We start from the raw sequence: 27232 nt of genomic DNA on the forward strand, positions 1-27232 counted from the left end.
GTCCATATTATATTAGGGATTACCATCTACTTGAAGAATGTTATGCTCCTAAAGCCAGGTATTTTAGATTTTTTTTTTTTTTTATGAATCTGAAGAGAAACAATACACTTTTTTCAGTCCTTTTGGAAATAGTTGATTTTAAAATAATGTTTCATATACTTACACAATTGTAGTTGGAGCTGTTGAAAATTAACTCTTCCTTTATTGCAGTAGAGGAAAGTGGATTCCTGGGGCAATCACTAAGCATATCTGGATCAAACAAAAATTTCAATGTCTGCAGTGTACTGCTACAGCACTTAGCTGTAGTAATTATCTGACTATAACTACCGTCACTGCTTATTGTCCACCTGCACCGAAGTGCTATTGGCTTATTTGTCCGTATTTCATATTTAAGCTGAAGCCACTGAGAATATATGACTACAGCTATGAGACAGCTGGCTATCTGTGTGTATTTGCTAAGCATTTTCCTATTACCTCACAATCAGATGCATGTATGGGTGTGGCTGGAAGGCCAGTAGGGGTGGACCAGCAAGCTGTTGGAAGACTTGAAGGTTTTCGATTCTTTACCAGCAAGCTAAGTGAGCCTGAAGTCTTGAGTTAAAAGTAGAGGAATGTTGATGTGTAGTCTTCCTTTTATTTTTGCTTGATTTATAATATATCTTCCACAACTGAAAACCAACAGTACTTTGTAAATTTTCCCCCCTGTTTTCTGTTCCTCCTTTTTACAGCCACTTTTGTCTACTCCATTTTTTTTTTCCATCTCCCCTGGTCAATGGCTTTGGTAATAACAGTCTTAGCCTAGGGTAGGACTAGATGTAGACAGAAACTAGAGAGTATACAGTTGAGCTGCCCAAAGGATAAATGACATTTTCTTTGTTATTCTGGTCTGTTTTCACATGTCAGTCTTTGATTATTTATGAATTGGTTGCCAGGTATTGTTATTCATTTGTTTCTTATGGCTCTACCTTCTCAGTTCATTTCTTTTATGCTGCATTCTGTGGTGTGCACCCTGATTTCTTCACAATACTGCTTGCTTTACCACCTCACCCCCATTTAAGCACATTAAGATATGTATGTTTCCTTCCGTCCTAACATGAGCTGTGATGTAAGTTGTGTGTTACCAAGGAGCATGAAGTAGCTTTTGCTCTGCCGATTGACTAACATGAGTAATCTAGATTTCTTCCTTATTCTTTACACAAGGGGCTTATTTAAGATGTGGCCTAAATAGGACCACTTAGCAAGTCAGAGAAACAGGTATAAAATTTTTATTATATGTAGACAGAGTAATTTTTATTTCTGGTTTGAATATAGATCTGGATACTCACTTTTCTGTATCTGAAACAAAAGACCCTTGAATTCCTTAATGAAGTTCCCTAGGGAAAACTGAGATATATGTTACATTTATTCTTTATACTTAGTAGTAGTTGGATATTATATAATTACAGTCATGGAACTTAAGATGTAGAAAGGATACTTAGGGACCTGGAGACAGGAGAAGAAATAGCCTGCCCTGACCAAATCTTGGAATAGATGGGAATCCAGGGCCTTTTACTAGCTGTTGCTACTCTACTGTTAAGAAATGGTACTTTTCCTAGCTTCCAGAAGACAGCTAGCATGTCATGGTTAGAAATATATACAAGGTGGATATGAAATAGTTTTGGTTTTATACAGTCCATTTCAGTGAAGAATATGCTAAATAGTTGTTACATCAGATGATTACTAGATTTATGTCTGATTTTAATAGTTGAATGTCTTTGGTGCTGTAACATTATTATTTAAGATAATTGCATTATCTTGAGTGGGGAGAAAGGGAAAACCAAGGCTTAAAAGAATGTGGCATAATACTGGTCAGTGTTTCTATTCTCCATGTGACTTTAAAGATCATGGAATTATCTACTACCTGTGATAAAATCCATATTGGCATATGTAAAATTAGTCCTATAGTATTTTGATTCAGTATTTTGGACTAAGTCATTAATGGGTTTTTTCTTTCATTTAACATGGTAAGAACTGATGATTGGAAATGTCTAGCAATATTGGTAGCAGTTCTTTTATGCTTCTCCGGGACAGTTTGCTTCCAAGGATTTAATGACTTGCTTTTCTCCCATATTCTTTTGGTGACAGTGGAAAGACCCAGATTTATTTTGTTCAAGATATTGGTGTTTAAAATTAAAACCCTAAGTTATGAAAATAAAGTAGTTGACCAGTTGCATTGGGAAATACCCATAATTGTAAAGCAAGAGAACGTCAGTAGGTTCTAGGTCAGCCTGAGCTACTTAATGTGTTCAGGTTTGAACTATTTAGCAAGACCCTATCTCTAAAAGTCACATATGTTGCTGTGAAAACCGGCACTACCACTACTAATAAAGTAGCTGCTGTTCATCATTTTAAGTGCACAGTTTAGAAAGTGTTGTCGATACCCTTAATTCTTTTCTTAAATATTTCCCTTCTTATTCTAAATCTCAAAGTCAAAACAGTGAAAATTAAGCAGTGGACATATATGGCTTGTGTTACTTTTGTCTTCACATGAATAGTGAAAATGCAAAACATTCTCAGAGAAGTTTTCTGCCCAAATGATCTTTCTGCTAAATGCTTATAAATACACACAACAAAACTTGCTTGTGCTTTAATTCCTCTTTTAAATACTCTGATATATAGTGAAAGGAAAGTGTATTTTCTGACTTTTTTTCTAAGTCTGTAGTTATATTTTAAGATCGACATAGCTTTGGCTACATTAAAGAGGATCATTCACAGCTATATATTAATAAATCCTTTTTTACTCTAGATATTATAGATAAGAGTATTTTATAGTAAACATCATAGTTTACATCTTCAGCATGAGAAGAATGTATGCACTTTGTAACTAAAACAAATTATATTTTTTGACAGGGTATATTATTTATCGTCAAATTAAAGTTTAACACATAATTTTATTTCCCAAAGGAATATAAAAATATAAATATGAAATATACCTTTGAAGCATATGATTTTATTGGCTATGTTAAAATAAATTTTATAATGTTTATAAACAAATGTTTCTTGTGGCCTACAAGGTTAAAATGATCTTGAGATTTGCTCTCGTTTAAATATGTATTGATAAATAGTACTTCACCAGCCAATAAATAAGACATTGATGATTTATACATTCCCAGTATAGATTTTCAATTTAGTGTCTCAGTAAGATCAGTCTATCAAATGAACCTAATTATATACATTGACCGTATTTCTGTAAATTATAGAAAATTCAAAAGAATGAAAATAATTTTTAAATTTAACCTGGATAGGTTAAAAAACAAACAGAAAACCTTTTATAATCTATTTTCCTGTCATTCCACTTTCTCCTCTTTTTCCCCTCATATGGAACTCCAGCCCTTGGCTGCAGACTTAGTCTTCCCTGCTCAGTTAAAACTGTCTGGAAACATGCTCACAGACACCCCCAGAGCTGTGCTCCCGTGATGCACAACTAAGTGAGAAAGTGTGAAATTAATAGTGAAATATTAACTGTCTCAATCCTCTTCAGAAAAACAAACAAACAAAAAGGTATATATACTTTCGTGGAGACCCATGAGCTTTCCTTACGTATGATTGCCCTCCTGTCCCCATCAGTCTACATCCTGACCCCAGGATCTGCAGATGGGGTGTGAATGAGCATCCGGATGAGCAGGCTCTGACCTTCCACAGAGTCCTCGGATAGCTTTCTCGGCTTTACGCTGTCTCCTCCAGTGGTGAAGTCTATCAGTTTTATCTAAGATCAAGAAAAATACAATTTGGGGAAGAAGTATCAGGAAAAGTATGAAATTCTAGTGGAGAATGAAGAAAATATGAGCTTCACTTACCTAGTCTGCAGAGTGATTCAAGTTCAGAGTGGAGAAAGGAGGGAAAAAATTTTGTATATTGTCAGTGGCATTTGAGAATTGCAACAAATGCTAAATATTTTTGTCACTTTGAATACCAAAGGCATTCATGTTTCTAGATTTTATAAATGCAAATGATGTTTATCCAGGAATCCATTCATTATTCAAAACTATAATCACTTGCTAACCAGGCATGTCACCTAAGTGATAGGTACACTTTGGTTAAACATTTCCTGCCTTTGTGAAGTTTGCCATGAATTAGACATTATCTTCTGTGTTCTTGTTTATACTTTACAAATTACTCGTATGTTTGACTCTCCTATTAACATTAGTATAATGTCTATATTAATTTGTCTTCTTATTTTCAATGTGTCAGCAATAGCATTTTTAAATGTCTTTACTAACTATAAGTGAGAAAGTAATTGCTTCTTACTGCATTGTGACTATCTGAGGTATCTCTCATGCCTTCAATGTCAGTGATTGTGAGAAGTAGCTTTTGTGGTTTCATGGTCTGTAAATTTTACACTGTTGTCTATTTTGACCATATGTTTTCAGTGTTAAAGCAGCACAGTTGTATTGAAGATGCTTTGTTGTAGGTTTTTACCATGTAAAAAGATTTTTTCCAACCATAGCATAACAGGATGTTGAATGACAGAGGTAATGTTTTTTTTTTCTGCCATAAAGGCATAATTTCTGTAGCAGGAATTATGCACATTTGTGTGTTGGGAAAAGAGGGTTTTTGTCATCTCCCTGTTAAAAGTCCATGTGGCATGAGGAAATCTTTTCCCTTTTTTTTTTTTTTGTCGTGTTTTTGTTTCTGCTGTCATTTAAAAAGCATCCATGTCTCTACTCAAATATTTGCAACTGAAAAACACCCACATTAAGCATTTATGACTAGAGCTTGCTTAGTTTATCATTAGTGAACTTTTTTCATCTGAATGTTTATTTACTATACTATGAAAAAAATGTTCTTTTAATTGTTTTTTAATTATTCATTGTTTTTAGTTCACCAAAGTATAATGTTTCTATCTTTAAGGAGTAGTAGACTTAAAAACTTTTGTGAGGTGTGTGTGTCAGTTCCTGAAAATTGTGCTGTGTGTGAACTCTTGTAGTGATTTTAAAATCATGATTTTTGTTTTATATTTTTAAATGATAACATAATAACTCTTTTTTTAATAATTAAACAAATTTAGTAAATTCAAGATGGAGGCGCTTTCCTACTGATTATGCTTCCACCTCAGAAGATGAATTTGGATCAAACCGTAATTCCCCTAAACATACTCGTCTGCGTACTTCTCCAGCCCTGAAAACCACTCGCATGCAGAGTACTGGATCAGCAATGCCTGCCAGCTCTTCATTCAAGCACCGGATTAAAGAGCAGGAAGACTATATCCGAGACTGGACTGCCCATCGCGAAGAGATAGCCAGGTTGGTCCTCAGTCTTTATCAGTGCGGCAGGTTGCTGGGGCTGGAAAGAGCTAGCTCAGCAGGCAAAGGGCAGAGGAGAGCCTGGGTCTAATTCCTGAGGGTCCCCTGCCTCTTCTCATCTCCACGGCGGCTGCTGTGTCTGTCTGTGCACAGGCGTACACTTAGGAACCCACATACACATAAAAGAAAATTATATGTTTTTAAAAATTAAAAACAGTGCAGGTTGATAACAAAAGTTTGCTTCTTCATCTGTACAAATTATTCAAGAAATGAAATCTCTAGGTTTTAATTAACTGTTTCATCAAAAGAATTACTCTCTATCTGACTTTTCCTTTTGTTTTCATTTTAAATTATTTAATGTTCATGCTGTTGACATATGGCAGAACACATCATAAAATCCTTTTATTTTGTTCTCCCCACTTTCTAGGATTTCTAGTAGAGACGCTGGTGAGGGTAACTTTTGAATGGTGGTTTGACTACACATAGTTAAGATTTGTTGGGGCAGTATAAAGATTATTCTCTTTTTAATATAATCTAAAGGAGAAATCTTTACAGCAATATGTTACAGATAGGCTCCTAATGTTACAAGGCAACTTTGAGTAGGCATATTTTTTACCTTTTTAAATTGTTGTTTGGTTTTCTGGTAGTTTTGCTGAAAAATCTAAGCTGAGTTGACCACGAATTTGGGATTGTCCTTCTCGGCGTCAGATGTTGGGGTTACAGTATGCTCTACCTTGCCTAGTATTGCTTACATTTTTATAAATTAATTAAGAGCAGTTAGTTCAGCCCCTTAGTTAAAACACAATTATTATGACTATTGAGTGACTGTTTATTATAACCTTGAAATACATACAAAAAGTAAAGCTCACATTGCACATATGATCACTAACACTACAGTTAAACATTTTAGACTCAAAGAGGCCATAATAGCTGAAATCTAATGATTTTGTTTAACTCTCAGATTTTTAAATTTTTGTGCAGAATGCTTATGTTGTCTAAACATTTTTACTATGGTACATGCTGTTTGGTTTTGCCTTTATACCAAGACACTAAATTTTATACTTGCCACAATGTATTACAATAGTCCACAATGATTATAGAGCAGCAGCAACTTTTACCATAATTTGATTTTTTTTTTCCCCTTTGTTGAATTCTGCAATCATCAGGTTTTTTGGATTTTTTTGGTTTTGGTTTTCTGATGTTGTTTGTTTGTTTGTTTTTGTTTTTGAGACAGGGTTTCTCTGTGTAGCCTTGGCTGTCCTGAAATTTACTCTGTAGACCAGGCTGGCCTCAATCTCAGAGAATCTCCTGCCTTTTAAGTGCTGGGATTAAGGGCACATGCCACCACTGCTCAGCTTGTGATCAGGTTTTTAGTGAGACTACTTAACAACGTTTTCAAGTCAGTTGGTCTAACTACAGAAAAGGAATCTGTGAGTCATGGGCTCACAAATGCTTGTCAGAGACTTTCTGTTCTGATCACAGCTCCCGCCAAGTCTTGTTTAGTCTTGTGTTGTCCTCTCTTGCTGTACAATGTACCAAAGAGAACTAAAACATGTCTTTCTCCTCGCTCTGCCGTAGACTAGAGACCAGCATCCTTTCACTTTTGGAGACAAACCTTTTATGAATCCAAATAGAAAAGAGTTAGCAGAAAAGAAGGAGAACAATGTCTCCAGACCTTGCTTCCCTTGGTTTTATTTGTTAGGTGTATTAGCGTTGCTCTTGTCTCTGTTTATTCTAGAAGAGATTCTAAGCCCAAGCCATTCTAACAATTTCCATCCCTAGCTACCTCTATTTTGTGAGTAGAACTGTACTAATAGTATTTATCCTAGAGGACTTTAATTTTTAAAAGGAATATAAACCAGAGAACTGTGGGGTGGTTGTTGTTGTTGTTGTTGTTGTTTGTTGTTGTTCATGAAAAATAGAGAAGGAAGGAAGAACAAAACTAGAGGAGGAGGGAGCTGATTTTTAGTGCTCTAAAAGAGTAGTGGAAAGTTAGAGTTATGTGAGAAAATTATCTTCAAAGGCCTTAAATCAAACTAAATAAGAGAAATGATTATATTTTTATGAAATATTGATGTCCCCTAAACAAAACTCAGTAATTATTGAGGAATACTTCAGTTATTTGTCATTGAGAAATGTAATTTTAAACATTATCACAAAAATAGTTTGTGCTCTGGTAGGTTTGTCTGTTTTTAAATGTAGACCTATTTCATTCATAGTTCTTTACCTTTATTTAAATAAAAACAAGGTTAATCCAGAATATGAACTGTATAAGGAAAATAGAGCATCCTTAATCTTTTGGTTTGTAAGTGATGGTTTTCTTACAGATACTCCTGATAGGTGTGCCTTATTACAGCAAAAGATAAATTTCCGTCAGGTGGAAAGTTAATAGATTTTAATTGTTTTATAAATACTAAGGTACACAAAGCTAGAGTTTTAACTTTGCAAATGATTAAATACTTTTAAGTAAAAGGTTATGCTGGAAAATTATATAGTTCACATATGAATCACAAAGAACTTAGCAGTATTATAGCGTTTTAAATCCATTATTACATATGCATTGTATCATTTAATTACACTTTGAAAAGAAAATTTCAGTTAAAAAATATTAAGAGAAAACCAGTTCATTATAGATACTACATTAAAACATTTAAAAGTAAAGCCAGTATAATAATTTATCTCAGCTCTATGATTTGCAAAGATATTATTCTTTTTATGTACACCTCTAGAGTGATACTTTGTATCATATTCATATATATGTATATTCATATATATATGTTCTTTGTATAAGTTGTATAAATTAACTCAAGATATTTAAGTGTTTCCATAAAGATAGCATAGTCATATTTTAGTGCTGAAACATAAGAAGCCAGTTGGAGCCAGAATCATAATTACAGAAGATATTCACAAAGCCAATACTTAAAAGCCATGGTGCTAAGTGGTATCACAAGAGATTGTAAACAAACTGAATATGCTGGCTCTTATGGTGTTACAGTCTAATTAAATGGTCTAGAGATGGACTCAGCGTCAGACCTGGGTTAGATTTTAAGAACAACAGAGAAGATGGTGATAATTGAATTTCTTTAGGACGTAGGTTTTCTGTAAACCCAGTAAGCTTTGCGAGAATCCACTTAAAGGTGGAATTTAAGGCCACAATTAAGTATTTAACATTTTACAAAATATTTTGCTGAACGATTGTAATCAAGAATCCTAACAAGTGAAGGTTCATACCTTCAGTCCAAACTCAAATAATTTTATAATTTTATACTGCTCTTATAATAAAAATACTTTATTATTTGTCCTTGGTTTCTTATGACTAAAAAGATTCTTAAAAGTATTTTCTTGACCTTCTGCTATGCCTGCAAGTCTGTAATAATGTATTTTATAACATACGTCTGTAAAGAAGAAAAACTTTTAATTTATTGAATAAGAAAAGTGTCATTACTAAGCACATGTGTGAAAATCATAAACTTTCTGATCCAAAGTACATTTTTGAGCTTGTTTTAATTTTTAAACAGATAATTTCTCCTCTACAAAGTACATGAAATTTGATTTGCGCTTCTGTCACTTGAGGTAGAAGGACTAGCAGTGCTCTGGATCGTCATAATTGATCTATATGTTGAATCTTTGGTATTTTTTTTCTTTTTTAATTTTGTAATAAATAAAATGGAATTAAATGTGGATTGTATATTAAGTTTTAAAATTGACAAGTATAAATGTTTTTATATTTGCTAAAAAAGCATTATTTTATATACCCCCAAATAAAATGTACTATTTTGGGATTTCTTCTAGCAGATTTGAAGGGGGTAGAAAGTGAAAAAAATGAGCAAAGATTATAGGCTGAGAGTTTAAAAGCAGAGCACAGCACTGCATGTAAAGAAATATGCTGGCTTATAATATTGGATTCTAATCCAATAGATGCAGTTGAGAAACTTCATATATTAAGTTGAAAGTTCTAGTTGAGTAAGTGTCTTATTTCTGTTTGGAATTTTTGCCTCATGATTTTCCTGTCATCTATATTTTTTTCTTTCAATTTTTCTTGTGGTTCTTGTAATAAATGCAGAGGGCCGGTGTCTATGTTTTTGAGATAGGGGCTCATGTAGTCCAGGCTGGCCTCAAGCTTAAGCTGAGGATGACCTTGAAGTCATGATTTTCATTCTTTCACTTCTCAAGTGCATATATTACAGGTATGTGCCACCGCACCTGACCAGCTGCTTACATTTTTAGTAATAGGTTGTTATCATTGAATCAATATTAAGACAGAAATTGCCTTTCCAAGATATAGCAGGCATGTACAGAACATAACAGAAAATAAAAGGAATATTTCCTGGGAGCTTGTTGCTTGGACCCTATATATTATATATACATTAAGAATCTCTTGTTTTACACAATTTTTACTATGTAACATGTGAGATAAATTATTTTCTTTACATTCTTACTACTTTCAATAAATACCACATTTCATTATATAAATATCTGCAAAAAAATAGATTTTAAAAAGTAAACTGATTTTTTTTTAATTACGTCAAGCCCTTGTTACTCTGTTTCTCAGCCTAGTTCATTGATGTCAGGAAAGAATTTATAACACAGACTGGGCATCTCTTACTCAAAATAGTAGTAAAGAGAAGTGCTTGTGGATTGGGTTTTTAGAAAATTGTTGCGTACACAGTGAGGTATCTTTGGAAAGAAACTCAATTCTAAACAGAAAATTTGTATGTTTCATATGTGAAAGGATAGGTATCTGCTCAAGACACCCCAAAACCAAGTTCTCTGCACAAAGGAGATGTATTTTCCCCAGAGGGACAAAGGGCAGGCAATAAGAAACAGAGACAGGAGACAGAGGACAGACAAGAAAGTATAATCCCACATTTTATATAACTTTTTTAAAAAGTTTCTTTGTACTTTGAAAGTTATTTGAGCTTTCACCTGTGTTTCAAATATATTCTGTCATTCTAGATCATTCTCTATAGCAGAAGCCAAATTGAGTTTTATGTCCAACAAATGTATAATGTGAAAAAATTCTAAGAATTGAAATCTTTAACATGGATGGGAATATATCAAAGGCAAAGTTCTGTTTACTTTTCTTTCTTAAAGAATTTTTTAATGCTAACCAGGACTGACTTGGTGATGTGACAGGTAGGGTGCTTGCCTGGCATGCACAAGTCTCCTTCTGGTAAGCCAGGTGTTGTGGCACATACATGTTATCCCAGTACTCAGGAGGCAGGGGCAGGGGGATTGCTGAGCCAAGTACATGTAGGAGGACCATATCTGAAAAAACAAACAAACAAACAAAACAACAACAAAAAGCCACAGTTATTTCATGAGCCTGTGTGAATGAACACAGAGCTTCATGGACTTGAGAAACAAAGTGAGGTCTGGTCCTTCCAAGCTGTACAGTCATAGACAGGTCTCTACACTTTCCCAGTAATGTCTCCTTATTAACAAAATCAGCCAAGCCCTGCTTCAGAAAAGCATTGTGGCCCTCAGATGACAGGATGCAGAGTAGGGAGTACTGTGCATAGCATAGAACAGTGCTTCAGTTCATGACTTCTTGGTACCCGAGGCCTCTTCAGTGACGCTCACTGTTTACAATTGCATGAACATAAATACTTAGATTTGCAAAGACTTTCAATAATGCTGAAATACAGTTAGCAAAATATTTTGCACTATAGTAGCCAATGGTTCTTTATTTAATAAATGTCACTGGTTCGGGTTTTAATGGCTGTATAAATTTCAAAAACAATCACTAGAAATGATATTTTGAGATAGCTATAAACAACTATAGTGTGATTTCTGTTGGCGACAAAATTCCCTAGTCTTGTTAATTCCACTGTAGTGCATTGCTTGTATTTACAGTTGAAACGCTAAGTATCAGTTAGGTAGTGAAAATAATTTCTTTGCTTCTTATTATCCATGAATTCTGTCATTTCCAAGTTTAAGATCTTCGTGTCATGTCAATGCCAGTCATTAAGATTACCTGTGTGTTTTAGGGTATTCAAAATATATTTTATAAGATGTTATCTTATAGATTATTTGGAACTTCATTAATGTTACTATTTGAAGTTAAATGATTTTTTCTTTTGTTTGTTTGTTTAGTACTAAGATCGTAAAGAGCACTCCAGAGAACCTTAAGTTTGGGATAGAAATCTGTAAATAGACATACAAGTTACCTGACTGTCGAGATTGATTGTTTCTATAGCTCTTAATTTAAAGGGAATTAAATTTCTTTTCTAAAATTGTTACCAGGATCAGCCAAGATCTTGCTCTCATTGCTCGGGAGATCAACGATGTAGCAGGAGAGATAGATTCAGTGACTTCCTCAGGCACTGCCCCTAGTACCACAGTAAGCACTGCTGCCACCACCCCTGGCTCTGCCATAGACACTAGAGAAGAGGTAGGAGATCTTCATGGAGAAATGCATAAGGTTCTTTCTTTTCTTAATTTCATTTGCTTTTAGCCTTTTGCTTAGTTCATTTAATTATGTCCACCCTCCCTGTCTGCATGCAGCTCTGCATTTTCCAACTTTGCTTTAACAAATTTATTTTTGTAACAGTAAAGACTAAAAGGCTAATATTTGGTCTACTATTAACAAAAAAAAAAAAGGAAAATTATTCTCTGTAAGCACTTTGCCTGTTGATTCCTGGTCTATAACCTTACTTGAAATGTGAATGTAAATATTATTTAGAAAGCAAATTGAATTTCACAGATGACTATATAAGCCTACAGTGAGTTTTGACATTGAAAATCCTCCAATTAAAAGAAATGGTCACTACTAAGTTAATAGCAAAGAAAGAGAAAAATTCTGCACCTTTTTAGAATAGCAGTTCTGTTGTCATTTATACATCATATTGTTTTTCAAAACTGAAACATATTATACAGATACTATCTCTCATATGTACACATATTACAGATGTTTTCTACAAACTCTGGAATATAAGTTAGTATTTGTAGTTATTGCCCATCCAAAACCATGGCTTCTAACAGTATAGCTCCAGGAGACTGTGCTTGTGTAACATTGCTCCACAAAGTACCTTTAACTTAAAATGAATGATACGGTCGTCCCTTGTCCCTCCATTAATCAATGGAGAGTAATTCCAAGTCACACATCAAAATCTGAGAATATCCCAGTCTCTTAGACAAAATGGCAGAGTTTGCGTGTAGGCTGTGGTCATCCTTCCTCTGTACAAGAGATGAGCTCTGGATGATTCATAATACCTATTATAATGTGGACGTGGTGAGGCTGGGTTGTGTAGAGAATAGTGACAAGAAAGAAGTCCATATAGCTCTAGAAATCGGGGGTAAAGGGAGAATTTTTACACACACACAAAGGTCAATTGAAATAGCACCATGGAAAGTGCTGATTGAAGACAGTGTATTGAGGGGAGTACAGGACGTCTGTAGCATTTAAAAAATATTTTCAATACTTAGTCGAATCCCTAGATAAGGCAGGTTGACTATACGCTCTAGCCACATTAGCTTTCTTTATCTTGAGCCGAAGTATAAACTAAAGATTAGCCTTTTAAAGGAACAAGTGTGTCTTTATAAGGCCTAAATCTAGAAATAGATTTTATGTTTTAAATGATTAAAAGTGTGGAAAGAATAGTGACTTACAACATAAAAATCATTTTAAATTCACATTTCAGTATCTGTAAAGTTGTATTACAGTATAGCCGTTCTCGCTAGCTTAACTGTTGTCTATGGCTGTTTCTGTGTTGCAGTGCAGAACTGGGTTCTCAGACATACCGTGCAGTTGCAAAGACAAGAACATTTGCTATCTGCCACTTTACAGAAAAAAACGCTTCAGCCCCTCATACTGATAACTCCACTTCTTTATTTTATTAAATTCTAAATAGTAACCAAAAATGTCTAGCCTTTTGGACATTTGACTCTGGTAAACTGTGCTGATACTCTTTCCTTCAGTTGCTTTTTTGTCACATTCTTTCCTTATAAAGCTCCTTAATGGTCACTTCTTGTTTATTTTTTGTTTGTGTGTTTTCTAATTTAATAAATATTATTTCATTAATCTGTGTAGAGTTTTGTTACCACACTGATCAATTGTAAATGTATATAAAATCATCTTTCTTGGTTAAAAAAGAAAAAGCAAGAGGATCTTCATGGCGGCAAGATACACACAAGTCTCTGGTACACTGAAATAATATTATTTTCTCAGCTTTCTAACCAAATTTTACCTAACATGGTTATTCATTCACTGAGACCCAGCAGAATTACTGAAACATTTCATGGAATAGATTTCCATCCGCTTTTGTTTTATTTCAGAATGTTACACTAGTTGTTCTTCCGTCGGTAAACCCGTTACTTGGTGTTGCACGTCCAGAGTCTGCACTGTCGGTGGCAGGACATTAGTTTACTGTAGGAAGATGTTTGTTCTCTATCATTGTTACAAGCTTGACTAAGACCAAAATATTTATTATATGGATTAATTTTTGTTTCCTTTTGTAAATTTAATTGGAATTTGTCACTTATGTATCTTGTGAAGAAATTTGGCACCTGGATTTGGGGAGGAAAAAACAAGATAGAAAACTAAAAGAAAAAGAAACATGATTTTATACTGGTAAGGCAATGTGAGTAAAATGAACTCATTGTCCACCTACAGGGTTCAGGGTTTTTTTGTCTTTATTTTTCCTTTGAAGAACATCTTAATCATGAAAGAATTAAATTTAGCATAGTTAAATATTTTTGATTTTGAAAAGAAGATTAGTATAGATATGTATCTTATTTTTATAGAAGAAGCCTATTTGGCATGCTTATTTAAAAAGTAATTGGTTTATTGAGGTTTCATGCTTCTGTTAATACTTCAGAATGAAATAACTTCTCTCTAATCATAAAAATTATAGTGCCAGTATTTCTGTAATTTTCACTATTCTGTTCTCATAAGGGTTTGCTTTTGTCCTACTAGTTGGTTGATCGTGTTTTTGATGAAAGTCTGAACTTCCGAAAGATACCTCCATTAGTTCATTCTAAAACACCAGAAGGAAACAATGGTCGGTCTGTTGATTCAAGATCTCAGCCAGCAGAGCATCCTGATCACTTAACGATTACAAGACGGAGAACCTGGAGTAGGGATGAAGTAAGTAAAGTGCAAACTTTTAGCATATAGCGGAGGCATCTCTACTGTGCCATATTAGGTGATAGTAGGCCCTAGTTACTTTACGAGTGCCAGATTCATTATTATATTGTACAAGCTAAACTATAATATATATACAAGTCTGGGCATGGTGGCTCATGCCTTTAATCCCAGCACTTGGGAGGCAGAGGCAGGCGGATCTCTGTGAATTCGAGGCCAGCCTGGTCTACAAAGTGAGTCCAGGACAGCCAAGGCTACACAGAGAAACCCTGTCTTGAAAACCAAAACAAACAATATATGTGTGTGTGTGTGTGTGTGTGTGTGTGTGTGTGTGTGTGTATGTATATACACACACACACACACACACACAAGTTAAGATTGATTCTAAGTTAACCTAAAAGCCAGCATGTATTAAAAAAAAAAAACTATTAAATTAATCCTTAAAAAATAATATGGAACCAGAAAGATGACCCAACTCTGTGTATGGTTTCTACACAGAGAAACCATATCTCACAAGAAAAAAAAAAGGGAGACGTGGTCTTATGTAGCCCAGGCTAGCCTTAAGTACCATGCAGCTATGGTTAGTCTTCAGCTACACACCCTCCTGCCCCAGCTCACAAGTTCTGTTCTGTAGATCTGCTCCACCGTGAGCACTACCATGTGTTTTTAATAATCTGAACAGATGATTTTCCAAGTGAGAAAGCTACAGAGTTGCACTCCCAGTCCTGCAGAAACTTACAACATGCTCTGTTGTTGTCCTAATAGTGCTGAATTTGGTGTGGGTATCAACAGAAGGACCCATTCTCTTATTTTTACCCGGGTTCATTATGTATCCTTCAGGTATGAGGTGATGAATTCCTCCAAAGGTAATACAATTGTGAGGAAGAAATTTATATTTTTAGTGAAGTCATGCAAAGCTAATACCAGAAATGTAACACATTGTGGCTATAATTTTTGGAGTAAAAAAGAGAGAAATCTTGCTCTTTGTGTTATTGTTTTCCATAAAATGATATACCCTTTCTTCTATGTAATATATATTTTCTATTTTTTTAACCTCCCTGGTTTGTTGGTTTGTTTGTTTATTGTGCATACAGTGTTCTGCCTGCACATATACCTGCAGGCCCAAAGAGGGCATCAGGTCACCTTATAGATGGTTGTGAGCCACTATACGGTTATTGGGAATTGAACTCAGGGCCTCTGGAACAGCAGTCAGTGTTCCTAACCTGTGAGCCATCTCTCCAGGCCCATATTTTTCCACTTTTATTTCATGTTTCCTCAGGGCCCACCAATCCCATAATTCCTACTTACCCACTTCTTGTCTTCTTGTGGCTTTCCACATCTGCTTACTAACCTTGCCTCTCCTCAGTGAATCCAAATCTGTGTCATTATAAGGACTTTGGAGTCACACTCATTAACTCCCTTCACTGTTTTACCACACTGCATCACAAAATCTAGAGCGATTTGCCTGTTCTCTCACACAGAGTTTCGTAGCATCTCTGTGTTATATTTTTATACTACATTCTGTTGCTTTTAAAAAGCATTTTGTTATCCAAAATCTTATCTTTCTGGGTTATTATTACAGAATCTGCATGTAGTTTCTGACAATACAGTGCCACTTTGGGAGCCACATGTAGACTCAAGTCGAGTCCTTCTTCTCTCCTACACAAGCTTTGTCTGTTGTGACTGGGCCTATCCTAGCTTGCCGCCATCGTGAGCACAGCAGTCAAGCTACATGCCCCTTACCCTCGCACCATCTGTGCTGTCTTCTCTCCAATGGCAGAGCTTAGTGTGCCAGAGATCACATTACACTCTCCCAGTCCAGCCTCTCTCTGTGGCATTGTACGGAAGCTGTGGTCCCTAGTTCTCAGTACCAACCCCTGTTATGAAATTTTACTGCTTTGAGTAAGTTCTTTAAAATTCATCTTCCTCAGTAGTCTCTGAAGGCTCCTAGTTATGTTTTTTCTCATCTTTATATTCATATTATTTAGTAAATAAGCAAGTAACATAGTACTCTACTTATGTTATCCTTTTTATAATAATATAAATTTCAAATATGAGAGGCAGAGCCATGGTAGTGATTAAAGAGGATAAAATGGGTTGTTTTTTTAGATGGGATGAACAAAAAATAGGGACCTTTGACAAGTTATTTAGTTATTTAACAAAGGAGCCCTTTGTTGATGTTTCTTCTTTCTCAATATAATTATTCTAATTATATCACTTTATTTATTTTAAATTAAAATTAACATAAATGGTATTAGTATAGTGAATTACACTAGTATTCTTAGTGCTTATTCAGTAAATATATGCCAATATACCTTTTTCTCTGTTTCAGGTCATGGGAGATAATCTGTTGCTGTCATCAGTCTTTCAGTTCTCTAGGAAGATAAGACAATCTATTGATAAAACAGCTGGGAAAATTAGGTACTTTATGTTTCTCTACTCACTATTTTCTGTTTCCCTCAGACCTGTTGACACAGCTATGAGGAGCTAGTAAAGGCACTGAAATGGAGCCTTACTCTGCGGCTTCCAATTACTTTGCAATATAAGGATTAGTCTGGGCTCAACAAATGTCCCTGGCTGTGAGCTCATTCGTAACTGAGAATTAACACTTTCAGTTATTAGTAACTGAAACCATTTGCTTTTTCACATAATAATAGTAAATACTTTAAATTTAACAGATTCTTGGTTTCCTTTGCTCAAAGTGGACTCCAGCGTCTACTGCATGGGTAGGCAGGTCTGAGCTCCTAAGATCAGGACATCTGTGAGCAGCAACCGTAGTGAGTGAAATGCTATGTAACTGTTCAGCTGTAGCCCACATTCTTACTAATAAAATAAGAAAAGTAGCGACTGGGGCTGGTGATGGACCCCAGAGCCCGTGATAGTTGAATAGTAGGCTGCTTGCCTGTTATCTGTGAGGCCTGGGATTTGATCCCCAACACTAAGCATAAGTAAATAAGTAAACAAACAAGTAAATGTAGTTCTTGAAAATTCTTATTTAAAACATAGTGTGATCTGCACTGTTTGTTTTTCTCTCTAGTTTTAGTAGTTGTTAACAGTATATGAGCAAATATTTAAGATATACTTACACATATAGTATTTGCCATGTGTATATGATTTTTTCCCTTTTAAGTTTGGTTTTCAAGTCTCAACAGATGTAATCATGATCACTTGCTCTTCATTTTGGGCTTCTTTTTTTTTTTTTTTTTTTTTTTTTACTTAGTATCTTTACTTTTTCGAAAGTATTGGTTAAATATATTGATAGATCCTTAATATTTGAATGGAATATGAAGTATGCTACCTTAAGGAATTGAACATTTGGCTTTTTGGGGTTTTGTTTGTTTGTTTATTTGTTTCCAGAAAGGCTTTCTCTGTGTGGCATTGGCTGTCCTAGACTCTCTTTGTAGACCAGGCTAGCCGCAAACTCACAGAGATCTGCCTGCCTCTGCTTCCCTGAGCCCTGAGATTACAGGCTCTGTTTATTGAGTACCTGTTTATTGTGCTCTGTTTATTGAGTACCTGTAAACAGTTTTTTTTTAATTCTAATGAGTACCCTTATGTACTATGCATTAGTTTTTTTTCAAGATAATTTCTCTGTTCTCATACATCCCTAAAATTCAAATAAACTTAATTTTTCGTAGAATAGTAATTGCATATTTATTAACAAGTAGTTATGAAGAACACAGATATATTAGACTTCAGCAGAAAAAGGCATGCATGGCAGTTTGTTTACCTGAATGAGTCAGCTTGGGTTTAAGCTCTTTCACAAAACGTGTCTGAGTTTTATTTACTTCACTTGAATATGTACTTTACTACTCACAATTGCTATTCCCACCAAAACTCAATATATCCCCTTTTTTATTATTAGAAGTGCTAATTAGATAAAGAAGATGAAAATTACAAAATCATACTAATTCCAGTGAATTAAGTTGGAACTGAATTAATATTTAAAAGATAAGATTCACAGTTAACTTTAGAATAATTTTACTTATAAATACTGCATTTTATGAAGTCTGATCTTATCTATTAATCCATTGTATGTATTTCACTCATACTTAGAATTGATGTGATTAGTGTTCTGACACTGTTTTACATGAGGTTTATTACCCTGTGATCATATCAGACCTATGTTTACTGATCTCATTTCTTTTGCAAGCAAGAGAGCTACTCACCAGTTCCTCTACCCACTGTGATACACTCTCTAGCCAATTTGTGCCCACAAGCAGGTACACTGGTTCCCTGGTGTAGAGCTCATTTAAAATTAGTAGGAAAAAGTAAGCCTAACTAATTGTTTTTTTTTTCAGACTTCTTTTTTATTAATTAAACACTTTATTTTTTACATATACATTTATATTATTACACATACATAATAGACTACCTATAGCAAGAAGAACCATGACACAATCAGGAACTATATAAATGCTACATTCTTAGTGTTTTGACTATTTGTATTTGACAGCCTTGAAGAAGACATCTTCCTATCTTGGTGCCTCTGAAATTTTGAATGTAAATCAATCTCCATCACATATTGTCATTGTCAACATAAAACACCTATCCAGACCTAAAAACGTATTTTTTTCTTTTTTCTTTTTATCTAAAAACATTTTAACCCCTAAACAACTAGGCTTCATTGTAAAAATAAGCTACCTGGTCTTCAGCTACCTCAGGACCCAGCCACACCACTCCTGGGAATATGCCCGAAAGATGTTTCACCACACAACAAGGACATTTGCTCAACTATGATCATAGCAGCTTTATTCATAATAGCCAGAATCTGGAATCAGCCTAGATGTCCCTCAGCCAAAGAATGGATAAAGAAGCTGTCCTGCATTTACACAGTGGAATACAGCTATCAAGGAAATCTTGAAATTTGCAGGCAAATTGATGTACCTAATTCACTATTACACATAAATTAACAAATATCTAGACCTTGGTCACATGCCTTGCTAATGAATAACCACAGAAGGAAGTTATGACTGTCTTGAGTCAAATAATTCAGTTTGGCAGGAAAACTGCTGCTGTTATTAATTCCACTAAAATTGAAGATGGAAATTTTAACCAACAGACTATTAAATAAAAGGATAGTCATATAGGAGTTAAAAAGGCCCTACATTTCACTGCCAGACTATCACCAAGGAGTGAGTGTGGGGCTTTTAAAATCTCAAAATTTATTCATTGATTGAATGACTTGTGGCTGTATGTTATTTGTAGCCTTCTTTTCGACCCTGTTACAGTTAAGTACAGAAGGCAGATATTTATTACTGAGTTTATACTTTATTCTAAAAAACCCTTAATAGGTAATAAATGAGTACTCACAGGAATCACATTGCATGGTCATATGTGGCTTACTGATAAGAAAGCTTGAATTATCACGTAATTTCATCCCTACCTTACTGAAATACAAACCCCAGTCCCTAGTAGCTAACCCTTATCCAGGTATGTGGTGTCACAGACTGCCTGGCTGTCCCTTGCTGTTGAGTTCACTCTTACCCAGAGCATCTGGATGAGTCTGCATTGAACTTAGGTTCAGAGACTCCACTAATTAATTTTACTATTGTTGAAAACTGACAGTTGGGGAAAACTTTAAAGATCTATATAAATGCCTTCATAACATAAATTTCAAATGCTTTTTAATTGCCTTCTTGTGAGCTTTGAGTTTTGGTATATGTAAAGCTTATGACAAGCTTTACAAAATAATAATGCCTTTATATTATGAAATTTATCATTGAAGGCCGAGCGTGGGGCACAAATATAATGAACCACTGATATGATCATACATGACAGATTGCTGTCTAGTTAAGAGTAAAAGGCAATGGAAGGAAGGTTCACTTTTACCTCAGATATTCAGAAGAGGACATGTGTGGAAAAAATATTAAAAAGCATGTGTGATTTCTAATAACTCAGTGTAAAGGATACAGACTGACGTACTGCATAGGAATTGCCATGGTGGTTCGGGGAGTGACTGCAGGCCTTGGCTGCAGCCTAGAAACACATGCCCAGTGAGAATCGAGGCATAAGCTTACTTCAGTTGTTTGGATGTTCCTGCTGTTCGGCATTCTTGCTGCCCTCCAGCCCTCTAGCTTTGTAACAATTGGCCTTCAATTGGTAAGCTACTGTTTGCATCCCAGACTACTTGTGTTAAGGACTGAGATTATATAGATACAACTTCCTTCTCCCAAAGCCAAGAACTTCATTGAAAAGATTTTTTGCTTTACTAATTTGGAATGAAATAAGTTTTGAAATCTATTGTTTTCATGATGGAGCTAAACAGCCCAACTACTTTTTAAAATCTGTAATTATAATCTGATAGCCATTGTAAAATAACCTTTATAAATTAAAAAAAAAAAGTTTGACTATTATAACTTTGTCTTAAACAGTGTTTGATATGGTTTTCTACTTCCTTAGCATCCACATATATGAGTGGAGTTAATTTCCTAAAGCCAAAGTGATTGGTTTGACACCTTACATCTCTGAAAATAAGTCTTATTCTTCCAACAGGACTTTGTTCCCAGTGAGTCAGGAGCCTTGGGTAGCTCTTCTGTGTTCTTTTTACCAGCAGTGAAATTTTAGCAGTTTTGGAAGTCATGTGCATTATACTAACTTGTTATCTTCTGGCAAAATTCACTGAATTTTTAACACATTTCTAAACACTTAACTTCCTTGACTGTACAGATCCATTGTAGTTTTCACTTAGCTTATGGCGTCCTCATTATTTTCTTTCCATGAGTCTTGGTGCTAAAAAAGATTATTTTTAGAAAGCACAATACACTTCTTATTCCTTCATAGTGTAGGCATTAGATGAAGCTTGTAGGTGCCCAGCATTGAGATTCAGTCTTTTCTATTGGGGAAATTTCTTAGCTCAGAAGAATCTTCTGAAGCTTCTTAGCCCCAGTATGAAAAATTACAGATAGTCTGAATTTGAAGACTATCTGTACATTTAAATAACTTTTGAAAACATACCATTAAGAAGATGCTGGCACTTCTATTGAGACCTGATAGGCGAGAGTCAGATGGTGGGACGCGAGGTTCCCCCAGAGCACTGGGCTGGGGGAGTTGAGAGTAAGAAAGAGGAAGGGTGGAAATGGGAGGAGATGAGGAAGGGGGGTTACAATCCCGATATAATATGAATAAATTATAAAAAATTAAAGTTAATAATGTTAATGCACAGGATTTAGTTAAACTAGATTTTCAGACGGACTCAGAGAATTTAAACAAAAAGGTGTTTAAATCTTTCTAAAACTGCTGACTAGTGACTCAGAGATTTTAACTGATTGGAGAGAAGAGAATTCTGCAAATGCATGACAAAAAATATATAGTACTTTCAAAATTGAGAAGTTTGAGTTTAGTTCTCATATGGAACAGTTATTTTATACCGTCTTAACTCTTAAGTGCAAACACACTAACATGAATTAGGATTTTTTAATAGAAATACAGTAAATAGTCTCCAGTATTTCATCTTTAATATAAAACTCATATTTTGATCCATCAACAATGTTTACAGTGCCTGCTTAAAGAGATTTTTAACTAATAGTTGCATACATAATTAAGTGTATTTTCTTCCTAATTTCACTTTACTTATACTTTGCATGTTCTATCACGGTGAAGCTAGGCTTTCTTAAGCAGTTGTATCATTAGTCACACATAGTAACAGCACTTGTATTATATTCAGTTTTCAGTTAAGACCAAGATGAACAGTAAAAAAGCTCTAGGCATGTATTATTACCCGGTTAGTTACATCTTTAATAGTTTTTCACATGCTTGAGTTAGTAGTATTTGCCAATTATTAAGCCTAAATTTATTCAATAATTCTTTTACTTCCCTTTATGTAGTTTTGAAATGACATCTTGTTTTTGGTATTATCAAGAGAACGATCAAAGTTTAAAATGCTTGTGTTTTTTGGTCTGTAGAATATTATTTAAAGACAAAGATCGGAACTGGGATGACATAGAGAGCAAGTTAAGAGCCGAAAGCGAAATCCCTATTGTGAAAACCTCAAGCATGGTATGGTGGTTTTTTTCAAGATTGAAACGTTTCAGTGGAATAGCTTCATTTGTAGGGAAAGACATAGTTTTGAATATTTGCAAATTTATAGTCAAAAAGACTGTATAAATGTATAGATTGAGTAAATTTCATCCAAATGTGTTTAAAATGTCAATTGTTTCAGGGCTACAAAGAATATTAAGGAGGATCTTGTGTTTCTCCCTGTGGTATATCTTGTTCACATAATAATTATACCTTATTAAAAAATGATACTTTATAAGGAAGCAGCTTTAAATTTAGAACCTAAACATTAAATTAACATACAATTTCCATTTATTTAATATAGTATTTGTCTTGTTAAAAGCATACTTTTATCAGATTGTTCTCCTATATTGATGTTTCAACTTTATTTTTCCAAAAAAACCCTCACAGGCATATTGTTAAAATGTTGCAAAGTTGGTCAGAACAGATACTTAAAAACCATCCTTGAAATTTTATTATCATTGTTGTTGAAACATTACTCAGTTTCATTATTAAAGATTCTAAGTTGGGTCTTGCTTGTTGGGTGTCCTTTGATGTAACTACTCGTAACACCACAGAGAAAGTGGAATGCATCATGCATAACCTGAGGATGTTTCCCTGAACTAATTTGGGGTATTGCTTTCCCTGCAGGAGATTTCTTCTATTTTACAGGAGCTGAAAAGGGTTGAAAAGCAGTTGCAAGGTAAATTCACTACTAAATTAAGTAATAGCTCTTCTGGATATGGCAGTGTAGGGTGTTCTGGCATTCAGGAGAAAGAGGCAGGATGATTGAGTTTGGGACCAGCTCAGTGTTTTCTATTTCTAAAAATATATTTCTTATTATAGTCTTAATTATTGAAAAAGTATTTGGCTAACTGTAACAATCAGTGCATATACAAAAAGTGGAGAGTTAAGTAGATACAATTAATTCATGAAGTTTTACAACTATATAAAGGACTATAAATGTACCTCAGTCCTAGAGTGCCTGACCAGCATGTGTGAGGCTCTAGCTTCTCTCTTAGCCCCATAAAAGTGAATATATAGAGAGCTCCCAGTATCAAAACCAAAACATTATAAATTAGGTTTTTAAAAGAAATCTTCTGCTGTTTCACTTTTGGTATATAGTGTCATATTCAGACTGGTCTCAAACTCACTCTGTAGCCGGGGAATCCTGGAGCTCTTGGTCCTCCTCCCTCCACTCCTGGTGCCACCATACCTGGCAAAAAAGGGGGAAGGATTCTGAACACATGTTGGTGTTTATATTTGATAAAATCTGGGTGTTAAGAATATAACCAGTATTTTTAGCACCCCTCTATGATTGTAAAAGCAAGTTTCAGAGCTCTCTTGCTTTTACCCTTCTAAGTACTGATCTGTTCAGTCTCCGAAAATGTCTATAGGATCTGCAGGAATCTAGGAGAAGCACTCATGTCTGTGTAAATCTACAATGTAGACTAACCACTGGTTATTAAGTATAGTATAAATTAAATATATATTAAGCAAACTATAGTAGTAGAGGGCTAGCTAAAGTCTGTCTTAGATAAGCAATACTCATATCCACATCTTACTTAAAACGGATATTTTTTTTTTTTAATTTCTTTCAGTGATTAATGCCATGATTGACCCAGATGGAACTTTGGAAGCTCTTAACAACATGGGATTTCCCAATGCCATCCTGCCATCTCCACCAAAACAGAAGTCCAGTCCTGTTAATAACCACAGCAGCCCTAGTCAGACACCAGCACTTTGCCCACCAGAAACTAGGGCTCTGCACTCTGCAGCTGCTGCTGCTGCAGCAGCCTCCACTGAGTTTGAAAATGCTGAAACTGAGGCTGATTTCAGTATCCATTTCAATAGGTTCAATCCTGACGGGGAAGAGGAAGACGGTGCAGTACATGAGTGATGTTCCCTTGTTATTAGAGACGTTGTTACCTGTGGAGTGACTAGGGATATTGGAAGCAGCATGATGTTGATGTACAAAACAAGAGAGCTTGGTCAGCAACAACCTTGTTATATTTGTCTTCTTGATTGATTTATTTATTTTTGCCTCTAATGTGTCATACCAGTCTTTTCAAACCACTCAGACAACCACTTGAAGCACACTTAGCAAAAGACAGCTTGTGCTGGCTTTGCCTTTTGCAGCTTAGTGATTTTAAGATTGAACCATATCGTTGCATTCTTTCCCTTTGTAGTTCCTTTTGTTTTAAACCATGCTATGTCCTACAAACAAACTAAAATATCTAATATTTCTGAGCCCCTGTGTCTTCTGTGCCAAGCTACTCCCTGAGGTGCACTTCCTCGTCAGCTGTACAGATTGTTAAACCAGTCACCTGCTTCTTAACAGTAGGGTTTCTGTTACCACTCACTGTCCCTGGCCCAGTGGCAGTCTGCTCTGTAGAGTGAAGCGACCCTCCACAGCAGTCGTCCTGCATCCTAGGACTTTCCAACATAGTGTCATTTATAACTGTTGCTAAGTAACTTGTCTTGGGGTTTACGGAAATTAACTGTTATGTTTGCACTAAGATTTCCTGGGAGTGATAGATGGACATATCTATATATCGTTAAGGACTGACTTTTGTACATAGGAAGTTGACAATACTGTATTTGTTTTAACCCCACAGTGTTTTACTCCACTCTTCAAAAAAAAGCTCATTTGGCACTTTTTTCCTTCCTTCCTTTCATTCTTTCTTCCTTTCTTTCTTTCTTTTTCATTCTTTTTTATTTTGTTTTGTTTCTCTAGGAAAGAAGATTCCGTCTCTCCTTTTAGATTAAATGACAACTAGAAAGGTTAAACTTGACAGATAGGGTAGGTGGAGTATATTTTTTAAAATTAAGAACATGTATATTTGTCCTGTGTTACAGGTTTGTATGTGGCAGTTGGGGGAGGGGGAATTCCCCTGAAATGATCATGAGATTAATTTTTCTTCATTAGGAGATGTGGAGAAGCAGTAGTTGTGAGAGTAGTTGATAGTTCCACTCCCAGTCATTGAATTGCTTCTGTGTTTCCCTGTAGGTTCATAGTGACCCTGTGTCAGTCTTACACACTTGTAAGGACCCTGCAAGACAGAGACGGTGACTAAGGCTTTGGGCTTATAGCTACTAAGAAGAAAGCCTGTGAAAAGTACCTTCTTTAAGCTTTGTTTTCATTACTGTTTTGTTTTCTTTCCAGTAAGCTCACATTTCAGTAAGTTTTTAAATAAAGGAATTATTTTTGTGTTTCCAGAACACTATAATTTGGGTGAATCTTGATTCTTTTGAATATTATTAATAGGCCTGGATTTTCTCCAATGGCCTCTCAGTCTATAAAGAATAAATTGTAACTTTTATGATATGGTCTTTGATATTTTAGCAATGACCTGTGCTACATTTGTTTTAAGGAAAAGGTACCTGTATACTTAACAGGATCTAAGAAATCCTGTGATTTTTGGATCAGTTAATAAAAATGGAAAATCCTTTTGTAAAGATGTAAAATCGTAAGTCTGATGTATAATGGATCCCATATTTTTCTTTAAATTAAAAAAAAAGAAAAGGAATCGTCTCCTTCTTAAGCTAAATTCACAGTTCTCACGAAGTAAAGCTTCAAAAGAGTTTCAAAGGATGTAAAAGGGAAGTGAGATACTTTGAAAGAGCAAACAAAACATTGAAACAGGGTCAATCCATTTCAAGAAACAGTTACACAAGATAATCACCATTGTTCCCTCCGTCAGGTAATGCTTGGTACTGAGTCTGTCCACATGGAAGTACAAGATAAGGAGTCGAAGCAAGTGTTAAAATATCTGCATTATTGTTTGTTTACACAGTTTTGTTCAATTATAAGCATTTGGCCTTTTACTATGTTATTTTTATTTTGTATGAATACATTCTCCTTATTTATTTTTGTTACATTTATTGTTATTTTGTTATGCATTTACAACTCCATTTTTAAATAAAGTGTTTCTGGAACTTTATGCAATGGTTACAGATTTCATGTCTTCTCCCATCTGATATACTCACATTCATCAACTTACCAAACAGCTGTTTATATACCCTTCTCTAGTGCTTAGCAAAGGAACCTTCCAGTTTCAGTGAATATATGGTCATCCAAAGAGAAATCTATTCTTAATGAATTATAATAAATGTAATACAATAGCTTAATACTCTAGTATAACACACATACATGTTATTTGTAGTCTGCACACACACATTGTATGTAGTCAGCCTTGGATCATCTAAAAGCTTTAGACAGTAGTGTAATGGGGGAACAAAGAAGTTTAAATATCTTATTCTTCAATTTGAGAACTATCAATTTAGACTTTTTTCCTTTCTCATTATACTGCAAGAGTCTTGAATGTCTCTCTGTTAATAATCAGTATTACGAATGTCACAACTTGATTATGGGGCTTTCTGAATTCTAACCCTATTTTATGTTCCTGTGTATTCATGTGATTTCCACTGGCTCCTACAAGACTCTGGAGTATCCTGGGCATTTCATCCCACTGTATGTTTGCTCTTCTGCCCCTTTACTGTTCACCCACAGCCCTCCCATCCCTCAGTTTCTACCTCTATCTAGATAAAGCTTCCCTCTTTTGGTAGCACAGCCAGGTTTTTAGCATACTCTCATCTCCCCTCTTGACATGACACTTGGATATGCACTTTCCTTTAAGTCACTCAAATGGTTTCCTGTGTAGTCTCCATACTTCTGTGCCAGTCATGTCCTTGGACTTGTTTGCCATGTCTCTGGGCAGGGGTGACTCTTGAAGGATTTGGATTTAATGTTTTGAGACTCAAACCTTTTCCTGTGGATATGGTCCTCCAATTATGATCTAGCAAATGAGAGCATCATTCTTATCCAAGGCTCTTGTAGCTCAAGGGACTATGAACTATGCTTCTT

At 35.0% G+C, this 27232-nt stretch overlaps 1 protein-coding gene across 16 annotated transcripts in view; it reads left to right on the forward strand.

Annotated features, from left to right (window-relative positions):
• CEP170 (centrosomal protein 170) overlaps nt 1-26309 on the forward strand; it is a 92884-nt gene extending 66575 nt beyond the window's left edge. For 7 of the 16 annotated variants that reach the window (XM_084756986.1, XM_084756977.1, XM_084756992.1 and 4 more), the window contains 7 exons: nt 5048-5282; nt 11529-11706; nt 14200-14370; nt 16700-16788; nt 22272-22365; nt 23017-23068; nt 23967-26309. In XM_084756986.1, coding sequence (XP_084613112.1) covers nt 5048-5282; nt 11529-11706; nt 14200-14370; nt 16700-16788; nt 22272-22365; nt 23017-23068; nt 23967-24265 — 1118 coding nt within the window. In that variant the 3' untranslated portion in view covers nt 24266-26309. Of the gene's footprint in view, nt 1-5047; nt 5283-11528; nt 11707-13779; nt 13855-14199; nt 14371-16699; nt 16789-22271; nt 22366-23016; nt 23069-23966 lie in introns of those variants that run through there. The other 9 variants (XM_084756987.1, XM_084756991.1, XM_084756979.1 and 6 more) reach the window with 5 other exon arrangements.
• Nucleotides 26310-27232: the final 923 nt, after the last annotated feature.

Source organism: Acomys minous, assembly GCF_964271855.1.
Source record: "Acomys minous genome assembly, chromosome: 1".
Taxonomy (NCBI): domain Eukaryota; kingdom Metazoa; phylum Chordata; class Mammalia; order Rodentia; family Muridae; genus Acomys; species Acomys minous.